At 32.8% G+C, this 24,599-nt stretch overlaps 2 protein-coding genes across 4 annotated transcripts in view; both read left to right on the forward strand.

The window, feature by feature from the left end:
- Nucleotides 1–555: 555 nt before the first annotated feature.
- Nucleotides 556–19,893, forward strand: Sec6 (Exocyst complex component Sec6). The gene is made up of 12 exons (XM_074134475.1): nt 556–765; nt 851–999; nt 1,108–1,303; nt 1,828–2,082; nt 3,381–3,536; nt 14,347–14,472; nt 15,481–15,663; nt 15,751–15,920; nt 16,773–16,890; nt 17,973–18,125; nt 18,202–18,348; nt 19,244–19,893. Exons 1-12 carry the CDS (start codon nt 676–678, stop codon nt 19,727–19,729), a joined length of 2,229 nt encoding a protein of 742 aa, XP_073990576.1. The 5' UTR covers nt 556–675; the 3' UTR covers nt 19,730–19,893.
- Nucleotides 19,894–21,052: 1,159 nt separating this feature from the next.
- The window catches only part of Spt20 (transcription factor Spt20 homolog), a 38,265-nt gene continuing 34,718 nt past the window's right edge, over nt 21,053–24,599 (forward strand). For 2 of the 3 annotated variants that reach the window (XM_074134482.1, XM_074134484.1), the window contains exons 1-2: nt 21,053–21,300; nt 23,175–23,341. The gene's annotated coding sequence lies outside the window, so the exon portion shown is untranslated. The remainder of the gene's footprint in view (nt 21,301–23,174; nt 23,342–24,599) is intronic. The other variant, XM_074134483.1, reaches the window with a different exon arrangement.

The following is a 24,599-nucleotide window of genomic DNA, read 5'->3' on the forward strand; positions in this document are numbered from 1 at the left end:
GTAACAGATTTATTTCTCTTGAACTTTTCTAGTGGATTCATGTTCACAGCTTTGTCTAAGTTTACCTTCAGCCTATTTGTTTCAGGCTAATAAAAACTCGTGGAACATTCCAGACAAAGCAGCTCTGGATCTGGAAGTTAATATCACATCATCCGCATCCGTTAGATATAAAAAATGGCTCCATTAATGTTTGTAGGGATGGCACGAATAGCGTGTCCAAGAATAAATTAAAAGGACTGGTGATTGTGAGTCCCCTTGTCTTTGTTAGTTGCGGCTGAAAACATTTTTTAAAACCCCTCTTGCATCTTAATCTTTCCTTTGCTTTCGTTCAGGGTCATTTTCATAAGTCTCACCAATTTTTAGGGATCTCGATACTCACCAATGCATTTTAATTTCTTTTCAGACCACGCTATCCTAGGCCGTTCTGAATTCAATAATTAGATGACGCCATTTTACATTGCTCTTATACCCTTTCTCAGTTTTGCAAATGCAGTTGGTAACTCAGTTCCAAACACCTAAACAGCATAACCTGGTAGATGGCCAAAACGAATTTCGAATTTATTAGTGGTAGAAAATTAACCTTCCTTGAGAAGAGAACTAACCTTCATAATAGTGATTGTTTTCTTCAGTATTCCGAGTAGATCTACATTCATTTATCGTAGATGATATTTTAACATGGATATAGAAGTTCTCGAAAAAGATGCTCAAGCGACTGCTACTAAACATGTTATTAATATGCTGCAGAGGCCTGGTCAACTTGAAAAAGTAATCTATTATTTCTAATTTCACTTTGAATACAATCAGAAGCGTTTATGTTACAAAGTTTGATTGTTTTGCGGCTCATTTTTAGGTTGAACAGTATAAACGAAGAGTGAGTCGTAAAAAAGTTTCAGTGGAAGCTATGTTAAAGACAACTATGCAAAGTCAATTAGATGGTGTATGTGTTGGATTAGGACAGTTGCAGTTTGCCTTACAGGAAATTAAAACAATTAAATCTAAGTAAGAATTTTACTTATATATTGGTTTATTGTGTTGTATCATACAGCCTGAAAAAAGATAGTTATTCATGTACGATATCTGTGTAAAATGTACATTATTTATTTGCAGCGTAAATTCCATACATGATTTACTAATAGATTTACCTGTGCTTGTGAAAAAACTTCAGAATGTAAGAGAAAAGCATATGCAATATTCTCAGTATTTAACAGCGAGGGAAAATCTGAAAAACCTTTTCTCTGTACCAGAGAGTGTTGAGAAAACCAAGCAGTGGATCAACGAAGGAAAACTACTTTATGCCCATCATGTATGTAAATTTTTTTTTGGGCGCATCGACTGCCACAGTCAGCACCTATATATAAACTTATTTTTAGATTTAATTTGATTTGCTTCGGTAGAAAAAAATTAATCATAAATTTTGTCGACTAGAAAAAATGAACTTGTTGATATTATGACTTGTTTAGTTACTAGAATGGTTTAGCCTGTGCTAAATAGGCCCTATGGCCTATTCGTAGAATGCGCCTGTGCACACAGGCTTTACTTGTTTTTTTAGTTTTTCTCCCTCCTAATTTTTTCTAGAGAGGACCTCATACATCGGGCTAAATGTATTTAGGCAGAAGGAATCACTCTAAAGACCAACTCAAAAGCTAGCCCCTGGTATCTGTTCGGATAAACGTTTGGCAAGAGAGAGTCATAGTAGCTCTTGCTTTCGAGATGTCTGTGTCTTTCTTTCATTTCCATCTGGAGAGTTTACGTCATATTTATAACTAACTGTCAGTGCAAAGTTGGTTAGTGTTAATGATTATAATTTATTAGCTTTTATTATTTTAGAGCCTAAATGATCTGGAGAATTCTCGTGATGATCTACTCTACGAAGTTCATAAAGTGCCTGGCCAAGCCGCGGCGGATAGAATTCTACTGAAAGCGTCCTTTGAAGAAGTGGAAACTGCTTCTTCGTTGTTAGAAAAACAGCTCAGACTAGTACTTTCGCGAATTTTGAATACTGTAAGAAAAGAACCTTCAGTGATTGTAACTGCATTGAGGATCATTGATAAAGAGGAAAAGAAAGATGCGTTTGCCTTACAGGTAAGACTTTGGTTTTACATTAGTTTTGGGGCTCATCATAAGAATAAGCAGTTTTTAGAAATTTGACTCTATAAAGAATGTAATCATCATAACTCCAAGACAAAAAGTCGCAGAATATTTAAAGGTAATATTTCAAACAAGTGTTACTGCGGGGCGCGAAAATAAAACCAAAATCGACAGACCGATGAACACTTAGGTGATTCGGTGAATTAATTTTAAGTAGTTTGATTTTTCTTTAAAAACGACAGCTAATATATTCTGTAAACATATTTTCCGGAGAGCATTGTTCATTTCGTGTCCTATTTTTAAAACATTAGACGTCAATGGTTATATATGAATCATTTTTGCGTGAATATTAATGAAGTACTCCTCTATTAAATAGAATATATAATTGCTTTTGTATATGTCAGCAATAAGTGTTAATAATAACTGAAACAACTTTTAAATTATAGTGAATAGAATTTATAGTAAATTTGGCACATCTTTGGTGGGGATAGGTACTAATATTACTAAATGAGAGAAAAACAGCATCATTGTGTTACCATACGCATAGGAATTAAAGTTTGGGTTTTCACAGAATTGTTTGGATATCTTGTATGTGTGGTTAATGGTTTCTAATTTAAGGGTGGTACGAACACAGCTATTAATGAAATTAGTGTAGACAAATAAAATTTTTCAGACTTTCAAACTATTTCTCAAATTAATATTTGGGAAAGTAAAGGCAGCTTGAATTTGGTTTTATAATGTTAACAAATAGTTTCTCTTTTAAAAAAAGTTTGAATAAATAATTTATCCACTTGTATTGAATATCATTGGAATAATAGTTGAAAAGGATTTCATCAGCCCTTGGGTTATTATTTCGCAGTGCTTGTATTTATTTATTTGAATATGAATGATTTCTTGGTTAGTTTAAGTCAACCACATTCGCACCTTAAGTCATACGCTAACGGTCGAGTGTTTCTCCGCATTAATGATTCACTTAAATAATGATTGACTCCAGCTGCCTGTTCGTTGATGCCTAGTATATTTCAAGTATATGTGTTAAACGTATCAGTAGTTCGTCGGTACGTATGTACTCAAGTTCAAAACGTACAAAGAAAAAGAATAGATCAATAAGAAATGAAGCGAATTTTATTTATTACTGTAATCCTTTAGAATTAAATATTGTTATGCACGTTTTGATATATTTTGTATATATCAAAATGCTATGACAATATTATTATGTGTGTTTAGCTCTCCTAATAATGCTAGTATTGTTACAATGCTGTTTTCTTGGTGAATACGAGTTTTAATTTTAGCGACAGAAGCAGAGTGGATTTCTTCCTCCTGGACGTCCTAAAAGATGGAAGGATATGGTAATGGAAGTGTTAGAGAAATCTGTTGACCAGAGAATTGAAGGTACACAAGTAGAGGATAGGGCCACTAACAAAATGTGGCTAGTGGTCCATTTAGAGGTATATTTTTATTGTGAATTCTATTACAGATTTTCATTTTTGAATCTCAAGTTTATAAATAAGTAAATATGATTAAATGTAACATTATACTCAATTCAGGGTATGTATTAGTGAAGAAAAAAAAGATACACTCACACTCATTTCTTTATGTGCTCGTTGATTGGCTATCATTACAGTGAGAAATAAGTTTCATGATGTAATGTTTTCAGAAACCTATTTTTTTGGCAATTTCACTACTTCTTCTTTCGCCGAATTCGCTGATCTATATCCGAGAATTCTTGCCGTTACCGATTGAAGTTTCCGATGTATTACAAGATTCTATTTACAGACTGAACGTCGCTCATATTCCTTGTCCATTTAATGCATGTTTTATGGTATTTCGGCATTGATCACTCAATGTCACTTCACCAGTCTTCAAACAACATCTGTATGTCCATATTTCAAAAGCGTGAGTGAAATGACAAATTTTGTATATGAGTGTCAAAGACATTTCATAAGCGCTGAATTTAGAAGAGATTATTGTCCTAATTTATTGGAGTAAAAACTATTAAATTCCTATCTGTTTAAGTTGGTCGTACGTGTAATGGGATTTGACTTTATAGCTGATTAGTACTTTATGTTTCACAATTCCCAACAAACGGCAAGAAAGTATTTAGAACTTAAGATCGTCGGTTCATCCATTTCTGAGTATCATGTGAGAAACACATAAAAATTAATTTATAAAAGCTCAATTTCAACTGTGATGATTAAAGAAAACGCTTCAAGTCGAATTAATTGAAATATTGTTACAGGTTTCCGTCCGCGACACCTAATTGGTAGTTGGACGTTAAGCCCCGCCTGAAAAAATAGGCGATTACTTTACTTTACTTGTTACAGGTTGGAAAGACAAACTTTTTCGATCGTGTCCCATTTTAAAATTCATTTGTTTTAATTGAAATACATATTACTAAGTCTACCAGAGATGTGATTGATTGGTTAGGTTTTTTAAAATAATAATAATAATAATAATTATCTTTATTAATTAATATTTACATTTATATTAATAAATAACATCAAATTAAAAAATTACTCACTAGATAAAATAACTAAATACTTAGAATGCTTATTTTATTTTACTTTAACTAAAGACATAACTCTTGTTCTCTTGGCCGTCAGAGTGGAGTTTTGTTACAACAAATAAATAAATTTTATAATGAAAATAATTATAAAGAAGCAGAATGTAAATAAATAAAACGAAACTAAAATTAGAAATAAACAAAACTAAATTACAAAACAAGTTCTGATTTAAATTTATAGAAAAAAATAGATGTCTTTATACCAAAGTACAATATGTCTTTATAACCTCTAGGCATTATTTAAATTAAACTAAGTCCTAAGTTGATAATTCTTTCTTATTTCGCTTAATACTTACTAAATAGACTGCTAAAAAGTGAAATAAGTCCTCGTTTCAGTATAGCCACACATCTCACATATGTACCATCACTCTTAATATGTCTATAATTCAGATTTAATAAATCTCCTCTACATTTAAAAACGCATTTAATTCTATCTAATGACAATGAGCAGTCATATATGTGTTTTTTTTTTTAATTAAATTTTAGTTCTCTATGCAGAGGAAAACTATTACAATTCAAAATTTTTTGATAATATTGTTCTGTAAAATAAGCTTTCGAATATGATTGAGACTATTACAATTAGCCAAATTTAATGAGATGTTTAAATTAAATTTCTCAATGTAATATCTATGAATCAAGAAGTATCTTTTTTAATCACTAGTCTTGGTAACTGCAGTAAAGAACCGAGCCTACTATTAAAATCTACCAAAAAATATTTAATTTTAATTAACTGAAAAAAAAAAAAAAAAATTAAGCAGTTATGTGAAATACGTTTCCCATTGATTACAGTTCAAATAGACAGGAAAAACATACATACATTAAAACTGTCCGGTAGGACAGTTGTATAAGGGTTGATCGTCAAAAACTGCACGAAAAAGCGTAACGTTGAAAAACACCCAACTTTGACAATTTTTTTCTCTTTTTCTATAAAAGATAAAATTCCCAAATTTTCTTTAAAATAAAGGGCAAACCCTCCTTTATAACTGTAATTTTTTTGCAACAACCCATATCTAATAGGTTTCGAGAAAAAAGTTGCCGAAAATGAGCGAAAACGACTTTTTCAAAAAATGTTCTTGTTCTTCTTCTTCTTGTTGTTGTTGTTACCTTTTTTGTAAACAACGTAGCGCCTAAACGCGAGAACCGATTTTCATGAATGAGGTGTCATACGAGTCGGAATTTTATGTAGGTGTGCCTTTTGGGGGTCTCGACGCTGCACATCGAATGGGAGAGGAGTTAGCCCCCTTTATGTAAGGCCCCCTCCAAAATTATTATCTTATTTACATTATATTACATATATACAACATTGTGGTATGAATACCTAGATTGAGAATGTAATTGAAGAAAACTATATTATTTGCGATAAAGCCAGATAATTATTACCAAATAAAATTTGGTAGGATGATAGGGTTAGGGCTCCCCTACGTAACATTAAAGCGGCGATCAGCTCTTACATTTGTTAAGGGGAAGTATAGCAATCGTTTCAAATTATCGACACGTGATCCGATTTTCATGAATGAAGTGTCATTCGAATCGAAATTTTGTACAGATTTGCACTTTAAAAGTCTCGACGCCGTGCCTTATAAGGAGGGGAGTTTGCCCCACCCAAGTAAGGCCCTTTCTAAAACTATTATTACCAATATTTCTATAACGCTTAGTCCGATTTTGATAAAATTCAGCTCGAATAAGTGGTTAAAGCTCCTCTACGTTGCTGATGCTCTTGCACCTACTAATAGGAAGTACTGCAATCGTTTAAATTATCAATGAGTGAACCGATTTAAATCAATGAATTGTCGTTCGATTAAAAGATCTTTGCCTCTTTGCCTTTTAGGGAGAAGTACTGCAATCGTAGTTTATTTTTCTTACTCCTCTTAAAAGGAAGTACTGAAATCGCAGTTTAATTTTGCTATTTACGTACAAATACCTTCCTATGTTATTCAAAACGCTTTTTCAAAAAAATTGTTATTGAGGATGGTTTGGAGGAACTTAACTATAATCATTCTTTAAAAAGATCTCTCCAGTGGTAGTTACGGTTCCGACTTAACACCTTATGATGGAATTGCTTATTCCAAATTTTAAAAAAATCCGTAAAGCAGATATGTAACTTTGTAAAATAGACAAAAAGGAAAATCCATCCAAAAGGTACAAAAATCTCCTTAACAAAAACTTACAGTTTAAAATGTTAAGTATAAGGGTTGATTAAACGCCAAAAGGTACACAAATCAGCGAGTACCCAACATTTCATTAATACTTCATTAATAGTCAAGTAATTCTAATGCATTAATTTTCATTAATAAGTTATTTTTTAGAATTTATTAGATGTCACAGACCCTTATGCTGGCCACTTCATTTATAATATTTTTTTGTTATAATTATGATAAATCACATATATACGTACATGCATGTTAAAGTAGAAAAAGACAAAGTTAGAGTAGGCTACTGTCTTGAATTCGTCTTACCGAAATATTCGTGAGCACAAATAATACACAGATAATAACAAGTATATTATTCAACAACAATTATTCATTTCTCAATTGTAATTTAATTTAGTCCCCCTAATTTTACTTATAGTAAAATCCTGGAATAATTAGCTGTCCTAAAAACATGCATATCTTATTTACATTATATTACATATATACAACATTGTGGTATGAATACCTAGATTGAGAATGTAATTGAAGAAAACTATATTATTTGCGATAAAGCCAGATAATTATTACCTATTATTATAAACGTTTGACTACTTCATACAATAACAATTACTCATTAATCGAAGAATGAACTTAAACCGATGATTTTTATTTCAAAATAAAAAAAATAAATAAAATAAAATCATTAATGTAAGTTTTTTATAAAAAAAAGTTTTGAATTTTTTAGCCTCATATTTTTTTTCTTTTTAACCTGTAATTAATAGTTTGATTATTATAAATAACTAGATATTACAGTCAATCTACAGTGCTACTTGAACATATATTTTGTAGACGAAAATGGCCAGCATAAGGGTCTGTGACATCTAATAAATTCTAAAAAATAACTTATTAATGAAAATTAATGCAGTAGAATTACTCAACTATTAATGAAGTATTAATGAAATGTTGGGTACTCGCTGATTTGTGTACCTTTTGGCGTTTAATCAACCCTTATACAGTCGAACCTCGCTTAACGAGCATAATTCGTTCCAGAACCTTACTCGTTAAGCGAAACAATTTTTTTCATTTAAATTAAAATAAAAGGGGATAATTGATAAAAATTTTTTTTATAACATTTATTTCGAAAAAATTATATACATATGTACATATGATGTAATATAATATAAATTACATATATTAATTGAGATAAATATGTACATTCATAATTAATCCTTTTTAATTATAAATTTGTCCAATGTTCCTTGTTTCTGCCGTCGCTTCAAAATGTCTTCAAAATGTGACACAGCATTATCATTAAATAAATTTATAGATCGCATAGCCACAGCCTTATTCGGGTGATAGTTTTCTACGTGTGTTGCAACAGTTTCCCATGCTTTCAACATTTCTCTTATTGCGCTGGAAGATTGTTGTTCCTCTGATATTTTCTCCTCTTTGTCTAATAAATTCTCTTCCACCAATTCTTGTTGTGAAATGTGTTGCAACTCAACAAGTTCCTCTGTGGATAGCTCTTGACTATGATCTGCTACAAGCTCATCAATATCATCTTTATCAACTGTCAATCCCATATCCGTGGCCAAAGACACAATTTCATTATCTAGAGATTCCACAGGTTCGGATTCAATCGCCTCAAAACCAGATTCGACGAGGATTTCAGGCCAGAGCTTCTTCCATGCAGAAATTAGAGTTTTTTTGGTAATCCCGTCCCACGCCTTGTCGATTATCTTGAGGGATGTAACAATATGGAAGTGGTATTTCCAAAATTCTCGCAAAGTAAGGTTTGTCTCTTCAGTCACCTCAAAACAATGTTCGAAGAGACCTTTAGTGTACAGTTTCTTAAAGTTGGAAATTACTTGTTGATCCATAGGCTGAAGTAACGGTGTAGTATTAGGAGGCAGATATTGAATTTTGATAAATTGAAATTCGTCAAGAAGATCATTTTGTAGACTTGGAGGATGAGCGGGAGCATTGTCCAGTACAAGCAACGCATGGAGCGGCAGATTCATCTCCAATAAATATTTTTTCACAGAAGGACCAAACACTTCATTTATCCATTCAACAAAAATGTCACGTGTCACCCAAGCCTTGTTATTGGCTTTCCACATTACATTTAGTTTGTTCTTGTGGATGTTGCATTTCTTAAAGGCTCGTGGAGTTTCCGAATGATACACCAGCAATGGTTTAATTTTCAAGTCACCGCTTGCATTAGCACAAAACAGCAACGTGAGGCGATCTTTCATGGGCTTGTGGCCGGGTAATGCTTTTTCTTCTTCTGTTATGTAGGTTCGCTTGGGCATTTTCTTCCAAAAGAGACCTGTCTCGTCACAGTTAAAAATTTGTTGTGGCAAGTAACCCTCGGAAATCAAAAGTTTTTTGAAGTCGCTGACGTAGTTCTCAGCTGCCTTCTTATCGGAACTTGCTGCTTCACCGTGCCTCATAACGCTGTGAATGCCGGTTCTTTTTTTGAATTTTTCAAACCACCCACGGCTTGCTTTAAATTCTTTTTCGTCTGTTGACGATCCTGGAGTTTTCGTACGGAGATCAGTGAAAATTAGTTTTGCCTTCTGACAGATTATTTGTTCGGTTATAGTGTCGCCTTGCAATTGTTTTTCATTTATCCAAATGAGAAGTAATCTTTCCAAATCATCAAGGATACGTAACCGCTGCGTAGACATTCTTGTAACGCCCTTTGATGCATCTATCTGTTTGATTTTGTCTTTATTCTTGAGAATAGTGCAAATCGTTGATGTTGATCGATTGTAGGTGCGTGCTAGATCAGCCACACTTACACCATTTTCTCGTTTCTCAATGATTTTACGTTTCAATTCTAACGTTATTTTAATTCTTTTCGAAGCCATTTTGTTAGAGGGATAACAAAATAAACACAATAATTTTGTAAAGTTTTTTCTGAAGCACTCAGTAACACTGACTCTCTCGCGAACTATCACTTCCAAACCGTCTCTCAAAGACTAAAAACTCACTAAAAACTCTACTAAAAATTCACTAAAAACTGACTTCAAAAACTGACTTCTCCAGCTGTGTCTGCCCCTTTTAACTGCGACTGCCCCACTCCGTCTGGTCACGCCCACCGGCCGCTTACTGGCTGAGGAAAACACGTCAGCGAAATGTCATTAGAAAACTATCGTTATGCGAAACATCGCTCGCTATAAGAATCAATTTGTTTTACTCGTTATGCGAATTACTCGTTAAGCGAGGTGCTCGTTATGCGAGGTTCCACTGTACTTAACATTTTAAACTGTAAGTTTTTGTTAATATGTACATGCATGTTAAAGTAGAAAAAGACAAAGTTAGAGTAGGCTACTGTCTTGAATTCGTCTTACCGAAATATTCGTGAGCACAAATAACACACAGTTATAACAAGTAGATTATTCAACAACAATTATTGATTTCTCTATTTTAATTTAATTTAGTCCCCCTAATTTTATTTATAGTAAAATACTGGAATAATTAGCTGTCCTAAAAATATGCATATCTTATTTACTTTATATTACATATATACAACATTGTGGGATGAATACCTAGATTGAGAATGTAATTGAAGAAAACTATATTATTTGCGATAAAGCCAGATAATTATTACCTATTATTATAAACGTTTGACTACTTCATAAAATAACAATTGCTTTAATCGAAGAATGAACTTAAACCGATGATTTTTATTTAAAAATAAAAATAAATAAATAAAATAAACAAAATCATTGATGTAAGTTTTTAAAAAAAAAAAGTTTTGAATTTTTTAGCCTCATATTTTTTTTTATTTTTTATAACGTTTTTCTTTTTAACCTGTAATTAATAGTTTGATTATTATAAATAACTAGATATTACAGTCAATCTACAGTGCTACTTGAACATATATTTTGTAGACGAAAATGGCCAGCATAAGGGTCTGTGACATTTAATAAATTCTAAAAAATAACTTATTAATGAAAATTAATGCAGTAGAATTACTCAACTATTAATGAAGTAACAATGAAATGTTGGGTACTCGCTGATTTGTGTACCTTTTGGCGTTTAATCAACCCTTATACTTAACATTTTAAACTGTAAGTTTTTGTTAAGGTAAATTATTGAGTTTTTCACAGATCAATTTCTGTTTTTGAATTTGACAGAAATAAATAAATTTACTGATAGTACCTTTTAAATTTATGCCACAAAGACAGCCACCTGAACTCTCCCAAACTTGGGATCTCTTTTTGCTGGAATCCACAGTACATCCTGTTTGTCCTTAGATTCCAAAAAGTTTCAAAAAGTAAGATAATTTCGAAACTTAATAGTTGTTTTTAAAAACCAGAATCATATTTTTATGTTTCAATCCGCAAACGTTATAGGCCAAAATATTCAGTTTCATATCCTTCTTTGGTTGCTATAAATATATTAATAAATAAATATAAATAACCATCATTGGGTTCATATTTTTTTGTTCCAGTAGGTTTTAGAAAGTAGTAGGAGCGAGGCCTGTTGTTGAACTGTTCCAACTTAAGTTTCGCAGATGAAATGTACATAGTATCTGATTTAGTTCTTTTATGTTGGTGCTCCTTTTTCCCTATCATTAGAGGGGCTTCACTATTTTTAGTAGGGGGTTAGGTTAGCTCTCGTGTTTTAACTTGCTCTGAAGTAGTTTGTCTAGCCTCATTATAACGTTCTTTAATTATCAATTATCATATTTAATGCAGCGTACTTCCCCGCTTTTGGGCCTCTACTAGTTTTAGACGAAGACTCTTACGTACACCCGCCACCTCTTTAAGAAAATCCTCAGCAATCACAATTTTAAATCCGTTAAACTTCGAGAAATTTTTAAGAATCAATAATTTCGTAAGTAAAACCTATTAAAATAGGCCGTACTTTATTATGTTTCCAAAATTTACCTGTTCTTCTTACAAAATCAAAGTTGGAAATTGTCAGATTCAACTTTTACTTCTAGCTCAAAAATGCACAAACAAAATCATCCTGCTCCCAAAAATCATTGAATTGATACAAAATAGCAAAAAAATTTTGTTTCTCACTTCTCTTTCTAGGCTATTTACTTTAAGTTTTAATTGTTGATGATTCCCCTGGAGAGCTTCTATCGATTCCTTAATGTCTGTTCTTAAATTCCAGGTTTTTTCCATATCAGCTTTCATTTCCTCTTTAAATTGTTTCATCGATTCCATAAATTGTCTATTATCTGTTATACCAAATAAAATAAAAAATTGTAATAAATTTTATTGTATTTAACTTTTCAATAAAGTCAGTTAATCAAACGAGATTATAAAGAGGCTGCCGAAAGCACTATTAAAATAAAAATTTATCTGGTCAATATATTGATAAACGCACCAGTAACAAAAGTTAAAATCACAGGGATAAATATACAAAGCAAAAACATTAAATGGCCACTGGAAGAAGCCTACAGTACAACCTGTTTAGAAGAATAACGTTGACAACACTTTGTTATTAATGCAGAGTGGAGTGTTAATAGTGATGGGGAAAAGGAGCTGAACCAATTTATGAGATAAATTTTTACACAAGACAAAATATATTACAATTGTGTAAAAATTTAAAAAAAGTTAATACAGAAAAATGTGAAATTCTTTTTGATTGCGTGCTTATTACCTCGTATTGCCACCGTGAGCTTGAATACATGCATACGTTTTGGCATGCTCATTATTAGGAGCCTGATGTTTTATTATGGAATTCTTTCCCATTCTTCTCTTAGGATTTTTCTACCTCTGGTAATGTCCGTGGCGGGTCAGGACGCTTGTGTATGTTTTGCCCCAGCTGGTTCCATAAGTGTTCAATCGAATTCAAATCCGGGCTACAAGCTGGCCAGTCGAGAGTCTGAATGTTATTGGCATTAAAGAACTCACGTACCACATTTGCAGTAAGAGGGCGGGCTCCATCATGCATGAAATGAATGGATCTCCACCAGTAAGTGCTCTTCCGCGGACGTGTATTCGTAACACTTCATTGATGTACCGCTCAGCTGTCGAAACTTCCATTCGCGAACACAACCAAGTCACTTTTGTCGGTGAAAGAAATTCCTGCCCAAACCAAAATTGATCCGCCGCCAAATGGTGACGTTGGTTGTAGTGCACACGGGAGAAAACGTTCGTTTCCTCGTCTCCATACTCTCATTCACCCATCATTTCTGAGTCAAATTTGGACTCATCAGAGAAGAAAATTTTCCTCCATTGCCCGATGTGCCAATTGCCATGGTCCCTGGCAAACAGATGTCCGGCGATTTTGTGCCTTCTGGTCAACCGTGGCACTTTTATCGAGTACCTGGAACGCAGGCCACCTTCCCTCAACCGATAACGAACGTTTTGAGCAGAAATCACGGTTCCTGTAGCACACCTGAGTTCACTTTGGCTCGCAGGTGAGGTGGTTTGGCGATTTCTGAGGGCTTATTGCCGCATGAATCGGTCCCAATTTAATGAAGTGGTTCTTGGCCGGCCCTGCCCTGGTCGTCTCGTGAATCCTCCTGTCTCCTGGTATCGCCCCCATAATCGCTGGATTACAGAATGACACACTTCCAATCGCCGGCCTACTTCCCGCACTCTTATGCCATCCTCAATTAATGTTACATCCCTACAAACAAACGTCAAATTCGGAAAGATGCCGCCTTAAACCCTGCAGGGGATCCATAACACATTAAACAATAGCAAACACCAGTAAAAACTGCACGACACAACACAACAATTGCACGACAATGAAATTCATTGTAGAGGAATCTTAGGTATAAATAAAGACTGATAGAGATAGAGAAGAAATAGCCCCATATCGGTCAACACGAACAAAGTTCAAGATAACAAGGAGAAAAATGGTCAAAGAAAATAATGGCCTCTTGAGACAGGTCTGAGGGTTTATCTTAATCCTAACCATAATTATATTTCTTCAAAACATGTTCTAGAATGCACTCATTTACTTGGAAGAACGACAATACAGAGGTTTTTTTTTTTTTTTTTTGCTATACTGGGTGAATCTGAGAGCTTAGTTTAAAATTCACTACCTTCTCAGTATTAGGCGTGAGAAAGTGACGCCACTACAATTAGACCCAATTATTAATCTCAACTAACAAATCTTAATTACCTCGTCCACCAATCTGTATTTACGTGTGTTTCGTTTGCTTTTATGGAAATGTTCAAGATTGTTTTACGTTTTAAGCAGAAAAATGAAGTAATTGTAATAACACTTTTGTTATAAAAAGTAAAAAAAAAAAAAAAAGTAATCGCCTATTTTTCCAGTTGGGGCTTAACGTCCAACTACCAATTAGACGGGGGCGGAAGCTCATACTTTACTATAAACAATTTTTTCTAACAAATAGAATATAAAGTAAATTAAGCAAATAAAGTAGTCATATGCGGGATTCAAACTGGGGATCTCACACTTACAAAGCCATGCTCTTGACCACTAGACCAACACCCGCCCCACTATTATGTAATATTCACACCTTTAGTTTTTACTTATGTCTCACAATTAGTTGTGCACGATGAGAATTGATAATTTCGATGCATTCACGATTCGAGAAAATTGAAGTTAAAATTTTGGTTTCAGTTGACACGCCAGCTAATCATGGAAGATTTAAGAGTTGTGAAAACTTTATGCGAACCTTGTTTCCCAAGCCACTACAATATCGTTCAGAGATTTGTTACGATGTATCATAATTCTTTATCCAAACATGTAAGATTACTTTTTTTTATGGCAAATTATTATTATCGTGATAATTGTTTATTATTATTCCTACAACCATAGATAAGATATCTTAGAATATTATAATGACTGTAAAACTCTAGCGCCAAACCCATTATTTATTGGTCTTCTAGATATTTGCAGATAAAGTGGCAGGTGTTCAAGATCACATCTTTTTGAAATTAGATGTTAATATTCATACCAGTGCCAAGGCCGTTTTGCTTCGTGTGTATTTCCAATGAAACTTTGCCAGTTTTAGAACTACGGGCACTACTTCGATATCTCTACTTCCCACAGTCTCTATTTCTACCCTCGTTTAGTTTGATTTTGTTTTTTCTTACCTAAAACTCTAAGTAAAAGAAGTTGTTGGTGCTGGAGTCAGAATTTCCACCATCATTCCCGTCCAGCTATTATCTAGCAACAGAACGTAAGGTCAGTTGCGCTGCACTGTTCGGTGAGCCTTCTTCGGTTGCAGAGCATCCTATGTAGGATATATACATGTCACACTGAAGTCCTGGATGAAGCTTGTACTGGCTTTCAAACACTTCTCTTCTTATTACATACTATACAGTTTCTGGCTTTAGATGCCACACCTATCATCCTTCATTCCAACTTAATTATTTACTTTTTTGTATTTCTTGGTGCGGATTAATTGGTCCTGGATACTTGCCATAAAGTTCTTTATTTTGGAAATAATGAAATTCATTGTAGAGGAATCTTAGGTATAAATAATGTGCACTTTTCTTTAATGTGCCATTTCAATACATGGTATATTTGTAACACCTGTATAAAAGTGGTGGTCTACTATAGTAGTGGTAGTAGTAGTAGTAGTAATAGTAGTAGTAGTGACAATAAAATTTGATACCAAATATCAGGAATTTGAAGAACTGTTGATCGAAAGTGTATTTTTTTAAAATATTTTATTTTGTAAACTTCAAAGAGTTCATTACAAAATAAAGCTTTAATAATAATAATAATAATTATTATTATTATTTATAGCTTACGGAAATCATAAATAACGGATTGGAAGGTAATGAATATGTTTCCATGTTGTCCTGGGTCACAAATACATATCCTGGACCTGAACTTATGAAACATCCCGATTTGAATATCAATATTCAACCACTGGGACCTCTTCTTTCACCAGAAGTCATCGACAGCTTACAGAACAAATATCTACAGGTTTTTCAAAAAAATATTTTATTAACACAATTTATCACCTACCAACCTTAAATGGTGGCAAATTGTTTTCAATACATGTAATTTTAGAACATGGAAGACAATTATGTAGAATGGATGCAAAAGACTTTAGAAACAGAAGAGCATGATTGGTCAGCAGGTGTGAGACCTGAAGATCAAGAAGGACATTTTCATACTGCAGCGCCGGTTATCATTTTCCAAATGATCGATCAAAACTTACAGGTTACCAAAACTATTGGGTAAGTTTAACCATCCATCTGATGCCGTAAATATCATTTTGGTTAAAAGTAGGAAATAATATGGCAATTAAAACTTTGATTCCTTAGACAATCTTCCTTACGAATAAACAAAATTTTTAGTGGAAAATTTAAACTAGCTGAACACTTCTTTTGTCAAGATCGTCTCTTCTTTGGCAAGCCACTCTCTCAAGATGTAAGCATAACTGTAGTTCTGAGGTAGAACTGAGTATCTGAAAGAAAGGGTGCTCACTTGAATCACTGAATGAACGGGTTTCACTAGAACCCGTTTCTCTAGAACTTTGAATTATTAATTTACTATTAAGGCGTCACGGTAGTTAGAGGCGAGACCGGCAAAGCTAATGTGTATTGTGGTACTGGGTTCGATTCCTGAACTTAACCTTGGTTTTTATTTAATGGTTAATATGAAAGGTTAATAGTAAAGTATGTTTGCTATCCACCTCCGTTTTCATGACATTTGAGTAGGTAGTTGGACATGAAGCCTGCCTGAAAAAATTGGCATTATTTTACGTTAATAGCCGCAAATAGAATATTAAATGAATATAATGCTAATGAAATTAACGAATACAATGAGGTGTCCCTAAAAATTAGCGGAGCTGATTTGACCACCTTGTAGAGTACAGTAGCAATATGGTTTTCTTTTTTATCAGCATACTGTATACGTCATTCATGTTGGCTAGTAAATCTTAAATTAGGTACAAAGAACAATAAATTAGATAACCTATGGCAATACAACTGCTATAATTCTTGGTTGAACTAATAAATTGTATTTATGGCATGTCCTATATTTTTGCGTATGATTGTTAGTGTTTATTTTGAATTATTAAATTACAGGCAGGATTTAACGGACAAAGCATTAATACTAAGCATGAAACAGGTAAAGCAGTATGGTTTGCTTTACAGAGGGGCTATCATTGCTTTTAAGACTAGGCATTTTGAGGATCGAAGTCAGGTAGGGTATGTTGTTATCTGCAGTATTTATTTGTCTTGAGATCTAGTAGGCTCTGTATTGACAGAATATTAACGACGAAATGACAAAATATCACAAACACTCACTAAACCCAATTGTATTTAGTGTATTCTTGCCCGATTTGTTTTCTAAGCAAAAAGCGAAATGTGGTGAATCACACTTGGGTGACTCTCTCTTACTGCAGTTGGAACAATTACTAATGAATAACTTTTCTTAAAAGGATTTCTTTCCTTTATTAGTTTAACTACTCTCTCACAGTACTTAAAAGCAATGCCATTGATTCTCTAAAATCAAAAACCACATTTAAAGGGAAAAAATTCAAATAAAAAATAAAAGTTACTTAGGAAAGATAAATGTTGTTTTTGAAAAAACGACACTTCTTGTTACCAAATCTTCCTTTTATCCGTTCCGTCAATGTTTTCAAGTTATTTGATATGATTGACGGGGAAATAGTAGATTGGTTTTAAAGGTCATTTTAAAACTTAACAAGGAAGTTCTTTGGTGAAAGCCCTAACAAATCAGTTTTTAGTTTAAAATATTTCAAATTATAGTGATATGCTTTATGTGGGTAAATATTAAACAAAATCGCATTTCTAGCTGATGGATTTCTGCCAGTTTGCAAGCGACTGTAAAGTTTCCTGCGGATTTTCATTTTAGTCATGTTCTATTCCAGCAAAAAAATAAGCAGCCTACACTTGAAACATGTTCTTGTTGGTATTCGGGGGTAATCAACACAAGTATTTCCAATGAAAACCCATATCGAAAAAATGAAATAAAGACTATTGCCAATGTTGCGATAGGAAACAGAACAATACGGACATCGAGGAGGATCCCCTAGTTGCTACAACGAGGATGAAACCTTGTGTCTGTTTTTCCCAATGTTGGATTTCAGTCGTTGATTTTTTACTCCTGGCATTTATCAATCATAGGATTATAAAATTGAAACCGGGTTGTCTAGTGTCTACGTTTGATTATTTAAAAGCATTATTCTTTGTCGACCCTTATCTCTAGTTTAGAATAGATAAGTATATAGAGATGTTAGAATAATATTTAATTTCTGACAGGTGCCATACTTTACCCACTACATGATTACAATAGTAAATAATTGCATGCTGTTTGTGGAATTGGCTCAACAATTGAAACAACTCTATTGGAGAACAGATTTATTAAATAGGGAATTGACAAGCGTATTTTCAACGCTTCTTAAAACTTTTCAGGTACAATTATTTTTGAAATAAAAGTTATGAAATTATTTACAAAGCAATCATCCGTGAAAATTGATTTGCTTGATAGGATTTGAGGGATGAAGCGGCTAACTGGCTCCTAGAGGAGGCATTTTTGGACTTGGAATCTCATTTCCAAGATCTTATAACTACTAAGTGGTTAGCAACTTCAATGCCTGTAGATACAGTTTGTGCCACTTTGGAAGATTATTTTCAGGTATCTTTCTTTATTTCAGTTACTGAACTTAATGTGCCTTTTTAAGCTGCAGTGGTACCCTCAATTAGTGATCATTGACATGTGTTTCTCAATCAGTAGTGTAAGGCTGAGCATAATGTACTTATATATATTTGACCTTAAATTTTATAAATATGCACTGGCAAATAAATGAAAAATCTTTAGGTTTATGTTAAGAACATTGAATTGTTTTTAAAACTCTAGTTACAGAATTGTGTCAGTAATTATGAAAAAGAAATAGAGAGTGAAAAAAAAAAAAATAGTGTGAACACACACGGCTTTTCTCACTAATACACAAAATTTTCATTTACAAACTTCTTTTAAAATTTGAATATATACTAAACCTAAGTATAATATGTACTAAACTAAGTAGGATCTTATATTGTAGGTTAACTATTAAAGCAGTACTTTAAAAGAAAAATATCGTCGCCGAAACCCCGAAAAATTAATCTTCCCAGAAAAAAGGGAACGCCTAACAACAACCCTCTCTAGAATCCGCCCAAAATGCTTCTCCCATAAAAAAGCTGCTAATTAAAATAAAATATTGAAAATTGTAGCGTGTATTTGATATAAGTATTAGAACCAATTTAAAATATATACATATATATATATATTTTCATGTATTTTTTTTTATATATGGCATGACTTCTAGTTACCAGTTTTGACCGAAACCTTAAGGATCAGTCCCATGGACTGATATGGACGAAATTTACTATTTAAACTTTCTGCAATTTTACTTTTTTGAGCTACACACTGGATCAACCCTTGGAAAACCACTTTTTCCTATCCAAGAGAGAACCATTTCGTAGCTACCGACTCAATTGTGATTTTATTTTTACAGTAAATTCTTTTTTATATTTCATTTATTTCTTTCTAGGACTATGTACATTTGCGCCCTAGAAATTTCGATTATGTGATTACAAAAGCAGTGAATTTAGTAACTAAAAGATACATTGTGACGATGTTTGAAAAGAAAATGGTACTAAGAACTGCAAGTGAAAGAAAAACTGCAGGTGCTAAAATTGTTCGTGAAGCTGAACAGCTAGGTGCACTATTTGGCCGAGTGGCCCCAGATTTAATAATTGGAGGTGCTGGTTGTGGAACTCCACTGGAAGCTATCTCTGCCCTTGCAGAGATACTCAGATCTGATGATAAGGAGATACTTTCTTTAGATTTAACCGCTTTAGTGAATAAGTTTCCAGATATAAAAGAAGAACATGTTATTAAGCTAGTTGGTTTACGAGGAGACGTTTCCAGATCTGAGATAAGAGAGCTGGTGACCTACATCTTCCAGGCGGCACGAAACTCCAGGCAAACTCATGCTTCAGTGAATAGTTCTATATTTGCACAGATTCCTGTTTAAATCGTTTACATAGAAATTATTTATTTATAATTATTTCCAGTTAAAAGATATTTGGTAAATTTTAACTAAATTTCAGCTTTTAAGGCTGTGAAAATTGATTATTAAAATAGTAGAAAACTTGTGTGAACAAATTTAAATAATAAATTATTTTTCCATCTACAAAATGTTTTATTATTTCTATTTTTTTTTTTTTTTTTTTAACTACAAACTTAACTTTATTAAGAAATTACGACAAAATTTTCGGAGCCATTTAAGAAAATGGTCTGTGAAAATTTACATAAATTTATTTATCTCTTTCCAGAGACGGATTTGGTTTCATGAACTAGGTATTGGAAAAGTTTTAATAGTAAAGTTCCTCGTCTACGGCACCTATTTTGTTAATTGGACGTTAAACTGTTTTTTTTCGACGGCTAAATTTTTAAACGTGGGTTAAAAAAAAAAATACTTTGAGCTGTTTTTAAGTGTTTAGTACAAAAGAATCAGATATCGTTCGACTTGCGAATAGACTATAAGAAGCAGTTAACTGATTACAAGTAGATGATTCGTTTTTAGGAAGCTTGCAAGACGGTAGCGATGGAATGCGATTTGAAAATACTTGAAAGCCGTATTATTTGTATTTATATCTCACACTAAATTACTTTACTTTCAGGAATCTAAAAGCTAAATTCATTTTAAAAACCGTTACAAAGTTCATTATAAAAACATTTATTAAGCAGTTGTAACTTTTAATGAGTCTACATGCTTATATGCAAATCGTCCTTTAAGAAGAGATGATGCTGAAAAAAAAGTTGCTCCAAATCTCGAAATCTATTAGATATAATTAAGTGTGTTGCTAAAATTCAGAGTGTGAAGAAAATCAGTTGATGCGTCTGTGAAAAGAACACGTTTATTGTAGTGAACCTTTATTGTATTAAAGCAAACCAATATTTAGTTCAAATTCGCTGTTTGAAGAAAATTTATAAATCAGAACTGATGTGAGAATATTGGTAAATATTCAAATTCGCTGTTTGAAGAAAATTTATAAATCAGAACTGATGTGAGAATATTGGTAAAAGGAAATCCTGTTCATACAAGTATAAAGTCCTTCATTTCTTTAAAATGTAAGAAAGTAATTCAAGGTGCTTCTGCCAATTTGTTTAAAGAAACTTCGATAAGCCGAGCGGGGGCTACTTTTTTGATAGTAATCCAATGTTGGAAAGTATTATCAATAAATAAGGTTTTATTAACAGTTTTAAATACTGCATTCCTAAGAAGAAGTGTTTTATAAAGTAGTAATATTTTTTTTACGAAAATTTTACTATTCTGTAATCTCGATAATATATGTATGTTTGTAGTGGCGGCATTGCAGGTTGTCTGTGCACTAGTCGTATGTAACTGGTCTGTTGATTTGAACTGTAAAATGTTCATTAAATAAGTTTCGGTGAATAACAATTTTTATGTCACTTGTAAGTGTAAAGTGTGGACACAGGGGGTGTTTAAGTTCAGTCAAGTAACTCTTGTAAATGCGTTTGTCAAGTAAAATTTTGTGCTCTTTAAGGGCTATTTGCTAACCTTTTTGGGAAGAAGGCAAGGTAACTAAATTTTTTCTTGTTTTGCCCAAGATAGAAAACCGTTTTCCCAGTTTAAAGAATTTAGTTCGTTTTTTCATTGGTTTTAAGTGACAGTATAAACACGCCGATTGAAAATACGCCTAAAATGTGAAGTATAAAATTTTTATATAGCATACTGATTTTTTGTTATTCCATTTAAATTTGAAACAAAAATATTTCTGTTATTGCTGCGAGAATAATTTTCTTGAGGTTAATATGACTTACAGAATTTCAGTTTTTTGCAGTTGTTTATGTACAGTTAATTCGATTTATGCAACTTTCAGTACATTCGTTAAGTTTTCGTAAAATAATTTTGTTTTTGATAGGCTGTTTTGTGAATAGGTTTTCTCGAGGGTGTGCTGTCTAAAATTAACACGTTTCTTTTTGTTGTAGGTGGCTAACATTCTTGCTTTATTTGTTATTATCCCGTAGAAGTCTGTGTAATATTTTCCGGTAATTGAATATGAAATCAAAATATTTTTATTTCATTTCCTCAAAATGTTGATAATAACTTTATCACTTTTTTGGCGAGATTTTACTTTTAGAAAAGATCATTGTGATCGGGCAAACAAAGCAACTTTGATATGATCTCCTTAGTTGTATAATAGTTTTATTAAAAAGTGAATGAGAAAAATAGTTTCTTAAAATATATTAAATCATTTTCTGAATGAAGTAATATTTACGAAGCATGTGTGCTTTGCCTTCAGTGAATGAATTAGCATTGTAATAATGTACTTTTCTTGTTCTTTTTTGTAGCAAACACAATCATTTTAAAGACAGGACCTTAATTTCACTTATTGCCTGGTACTTACGAAATTTAAAATAGTTGAAACAAAATATCTTAAGGAGTAATTTTTGTTTATTGAAGTGAATCTTGTATTTTTTTTGTGAAATATTAACAGGTGAATTAAGAACTTCTGCTATTGTTGATGATAAACTCCTTTTTACATTTCTTCACATTTTCTTCACAGCACTAAGCTAAACATTCTTAGTCTGTCTTTGATAATTTTCACAAGGTGAGCCCATACGTTATAATCTGGAGGATTATTTTGTCCTCAAAAGTAACTTTTAATCAGACGAATGCTTCTGATTCTGATGTGGGCTCACAAGCGTGGCGTCTTCTGCCCCAAATAGGGACGGACACTGGATGAAAGGGCCTCGTTGTACCTATTAATGGTAAGGTAAACTAGCACAATAGCTAACACCCAGATTGGTGAAGTGTGAATTTAAATGTAAGGAGTAAAAAAATAATAATTACTAGTATTTAAGCATTTACAGTTTTATACAGTTAAAGTATAATATAAAGTAGCAGCTAACGAGATAACCATGTACGGATTGTAACCTTGATTGAACCTTAGTTTAAGTAATTCAAGTTAACATGTACATACTTTTGGACAGTTACTGAAATTTAGTGTATTTAAGAAAGGTGTAGGAAAAAATAATGTATTGATTTCTAGGAAGAAAGACTTTTATCACGGCTCTAAGATCACTGAATTTTAGCCTGGAAAACCGTGTTTGTGCATCCAAGTGTCACAATCTCCCTTTGTACAGCCCCCACAGATAAGCTAGATTTCTCCTGTCGAAATAATGGAAAACTGTCGCTGCTCTTTATACTAACTTCTTAAGGGTATATCTCCCCAAACTACTACACTAAAGTTATAAGTTCTCAAAATATTCCCTGGTTTATTGACATCATAATAATATGGAATGCCTACTATAGGCTCCTCTCATAAACAACATAGGTTACCTGCGGTAGTCAATATTTTTTCATTACAGCCACACCTAAATTTTTTGAGTATTAATATATCAAATGTTAAAACATCGGTTGACAATATTTGTGTTGTTTTGGTATTTAGGGAAGACGTGGACTGGTCTCCGCCAATACTCTTAGCATAACTTCCAAGGAAATATGTTGGATTGCAAGAGAAAGTATTATAACTATCACACAGTATCGCAAGGGCCGTCAGGAAATACTTCAGTAGTACTTATTTATGTATAATGTTGGGCCACTGTACAAACGGACGTAAGTTCACTTTTCAGTTCATATTATTTCTATTCTATAAGTTACTATATGTTTTTTTTTTTAATTATTTTTTTATTTTATTCCTCGCAACACTATTTTCGACTGGTTTCGGATTTTATCCATCATAAGAGATTGATTTATCAGTTAGGTGTAGAAAATTTGATTTTCACTACGCGTGCAACGATGGATAAAATCAACGATATTATCCAGCACAGAGGACCCAACCACATTATGAGGTTATTGTTATTTTTATAATAATGAATTTAAAAGGTCTAACGTGTTTGGATCTTGTGTTTGTGACAGAATTTCATTATTTTTTAGCTATTCATGAAGCCTTTGCTCTGGCTTCTCTATGCATTCCACGCCGCTATAGATATAATGGTTGGGTTCAATATGTTAACCATTTTCCTGTTTTTATTTAATGATTGATTAATTTTTTTTATTCAAACTGCGACTTCTACTTGAAGCTGAAACTTGTAAGTCGTTGATAATTAGTTTATCAAGCGTTCGTTCACAGACACACAATCATAAGAACAAAATTACTTGTTTTTTCCCTTCTATATTTGTAACTTCAGTGTTTGAAGTAAATACACCATGTTTTCTGAAACTTCTAACCAGTTCAACAAGTAGTTTCCCAAACTTAGTGATGGGACTACTGAACAATATTTCGTACGTAAATGTTTTAAGACAAATAGCTATTGTCTAGGCAAATAGAATCTTTGTCGTACCTAATTTTTAAATAATAGGGAGATACTATTTGCTTAGACAAACATCCAAAACAATTTTTTTTTTTACGGAAACAACTTTGGCGAGTTGTTTCTTAATGTACAGGGTTGTACATTAGATTATGCGAGGGTTTGCGAGAAAGCATACGCCGCTCTGAGCGTTTATTGTATCAAACCATGAATAGGGTTGTAAGTAAAAGTCTGCGTTTTCCCTGTTATTAGTTGTTTATAACCTAGCGTTCATATTTTACTTTGGTATCTTAATACTGATTAATTCACATTCACTTTACAGTATGTAATTGTACTTAGTCGAGTTTTGACCGCATGATTTGATGTAATAAATAATAAAAAAAAATCATAAAATTTCTGAGGATATTGAAGGTATTTATTCAAAGGCTTTATAGCCATAGCTGAAGCCCGAGTACTTTGTAAAGTTGAGGGACGAACGCTTTGTCAATTCTTGCTGCTCAGTATTGGTAATAAATGTTTAAGAGCCTTGAAAGTAAGATTAGGTCGACGCCCTAACCCTACTG

The sequence above is a fragment of the Rhodnius prolixus genome, unplaced genomic scaffold (assembly GCF_049639745.1).
Source record: "Rhodnius prolixus isolate KJV_2025 unplaced genomic scaffold, Rpr scaffold_16, whole genome shotgun sequence".
Taxonomy (NCBI): Eukaryota; Metazoa; Arthropoda; class Insecta; order Hemiptera; family Reduviidae; genus Rhodnius; species Rhodnius prolixus.

Coding starts and splice junctions, on each gene's coding strand:
- Sec6 (XM_074134475.1), top strand. CDS start 676: ATGGATATAGAAGTTCTCGAAAAAGATGCTCAAGCGACTGCTACTAAA. Junction 3,537..14,346: donor GGCTAGTGGTCCATTTAGAG/GTATATTTTTAT, acceptor TTTTGGTTTCAG/TTGACACGCCAGCTAATCAT. Junction 14,473..15,480: donor ATAATTCTTTATCCAAACAT/GTAAGATTACTT, acceptor TATTATTTATAG/CTTACGGAAATCATAAATAA.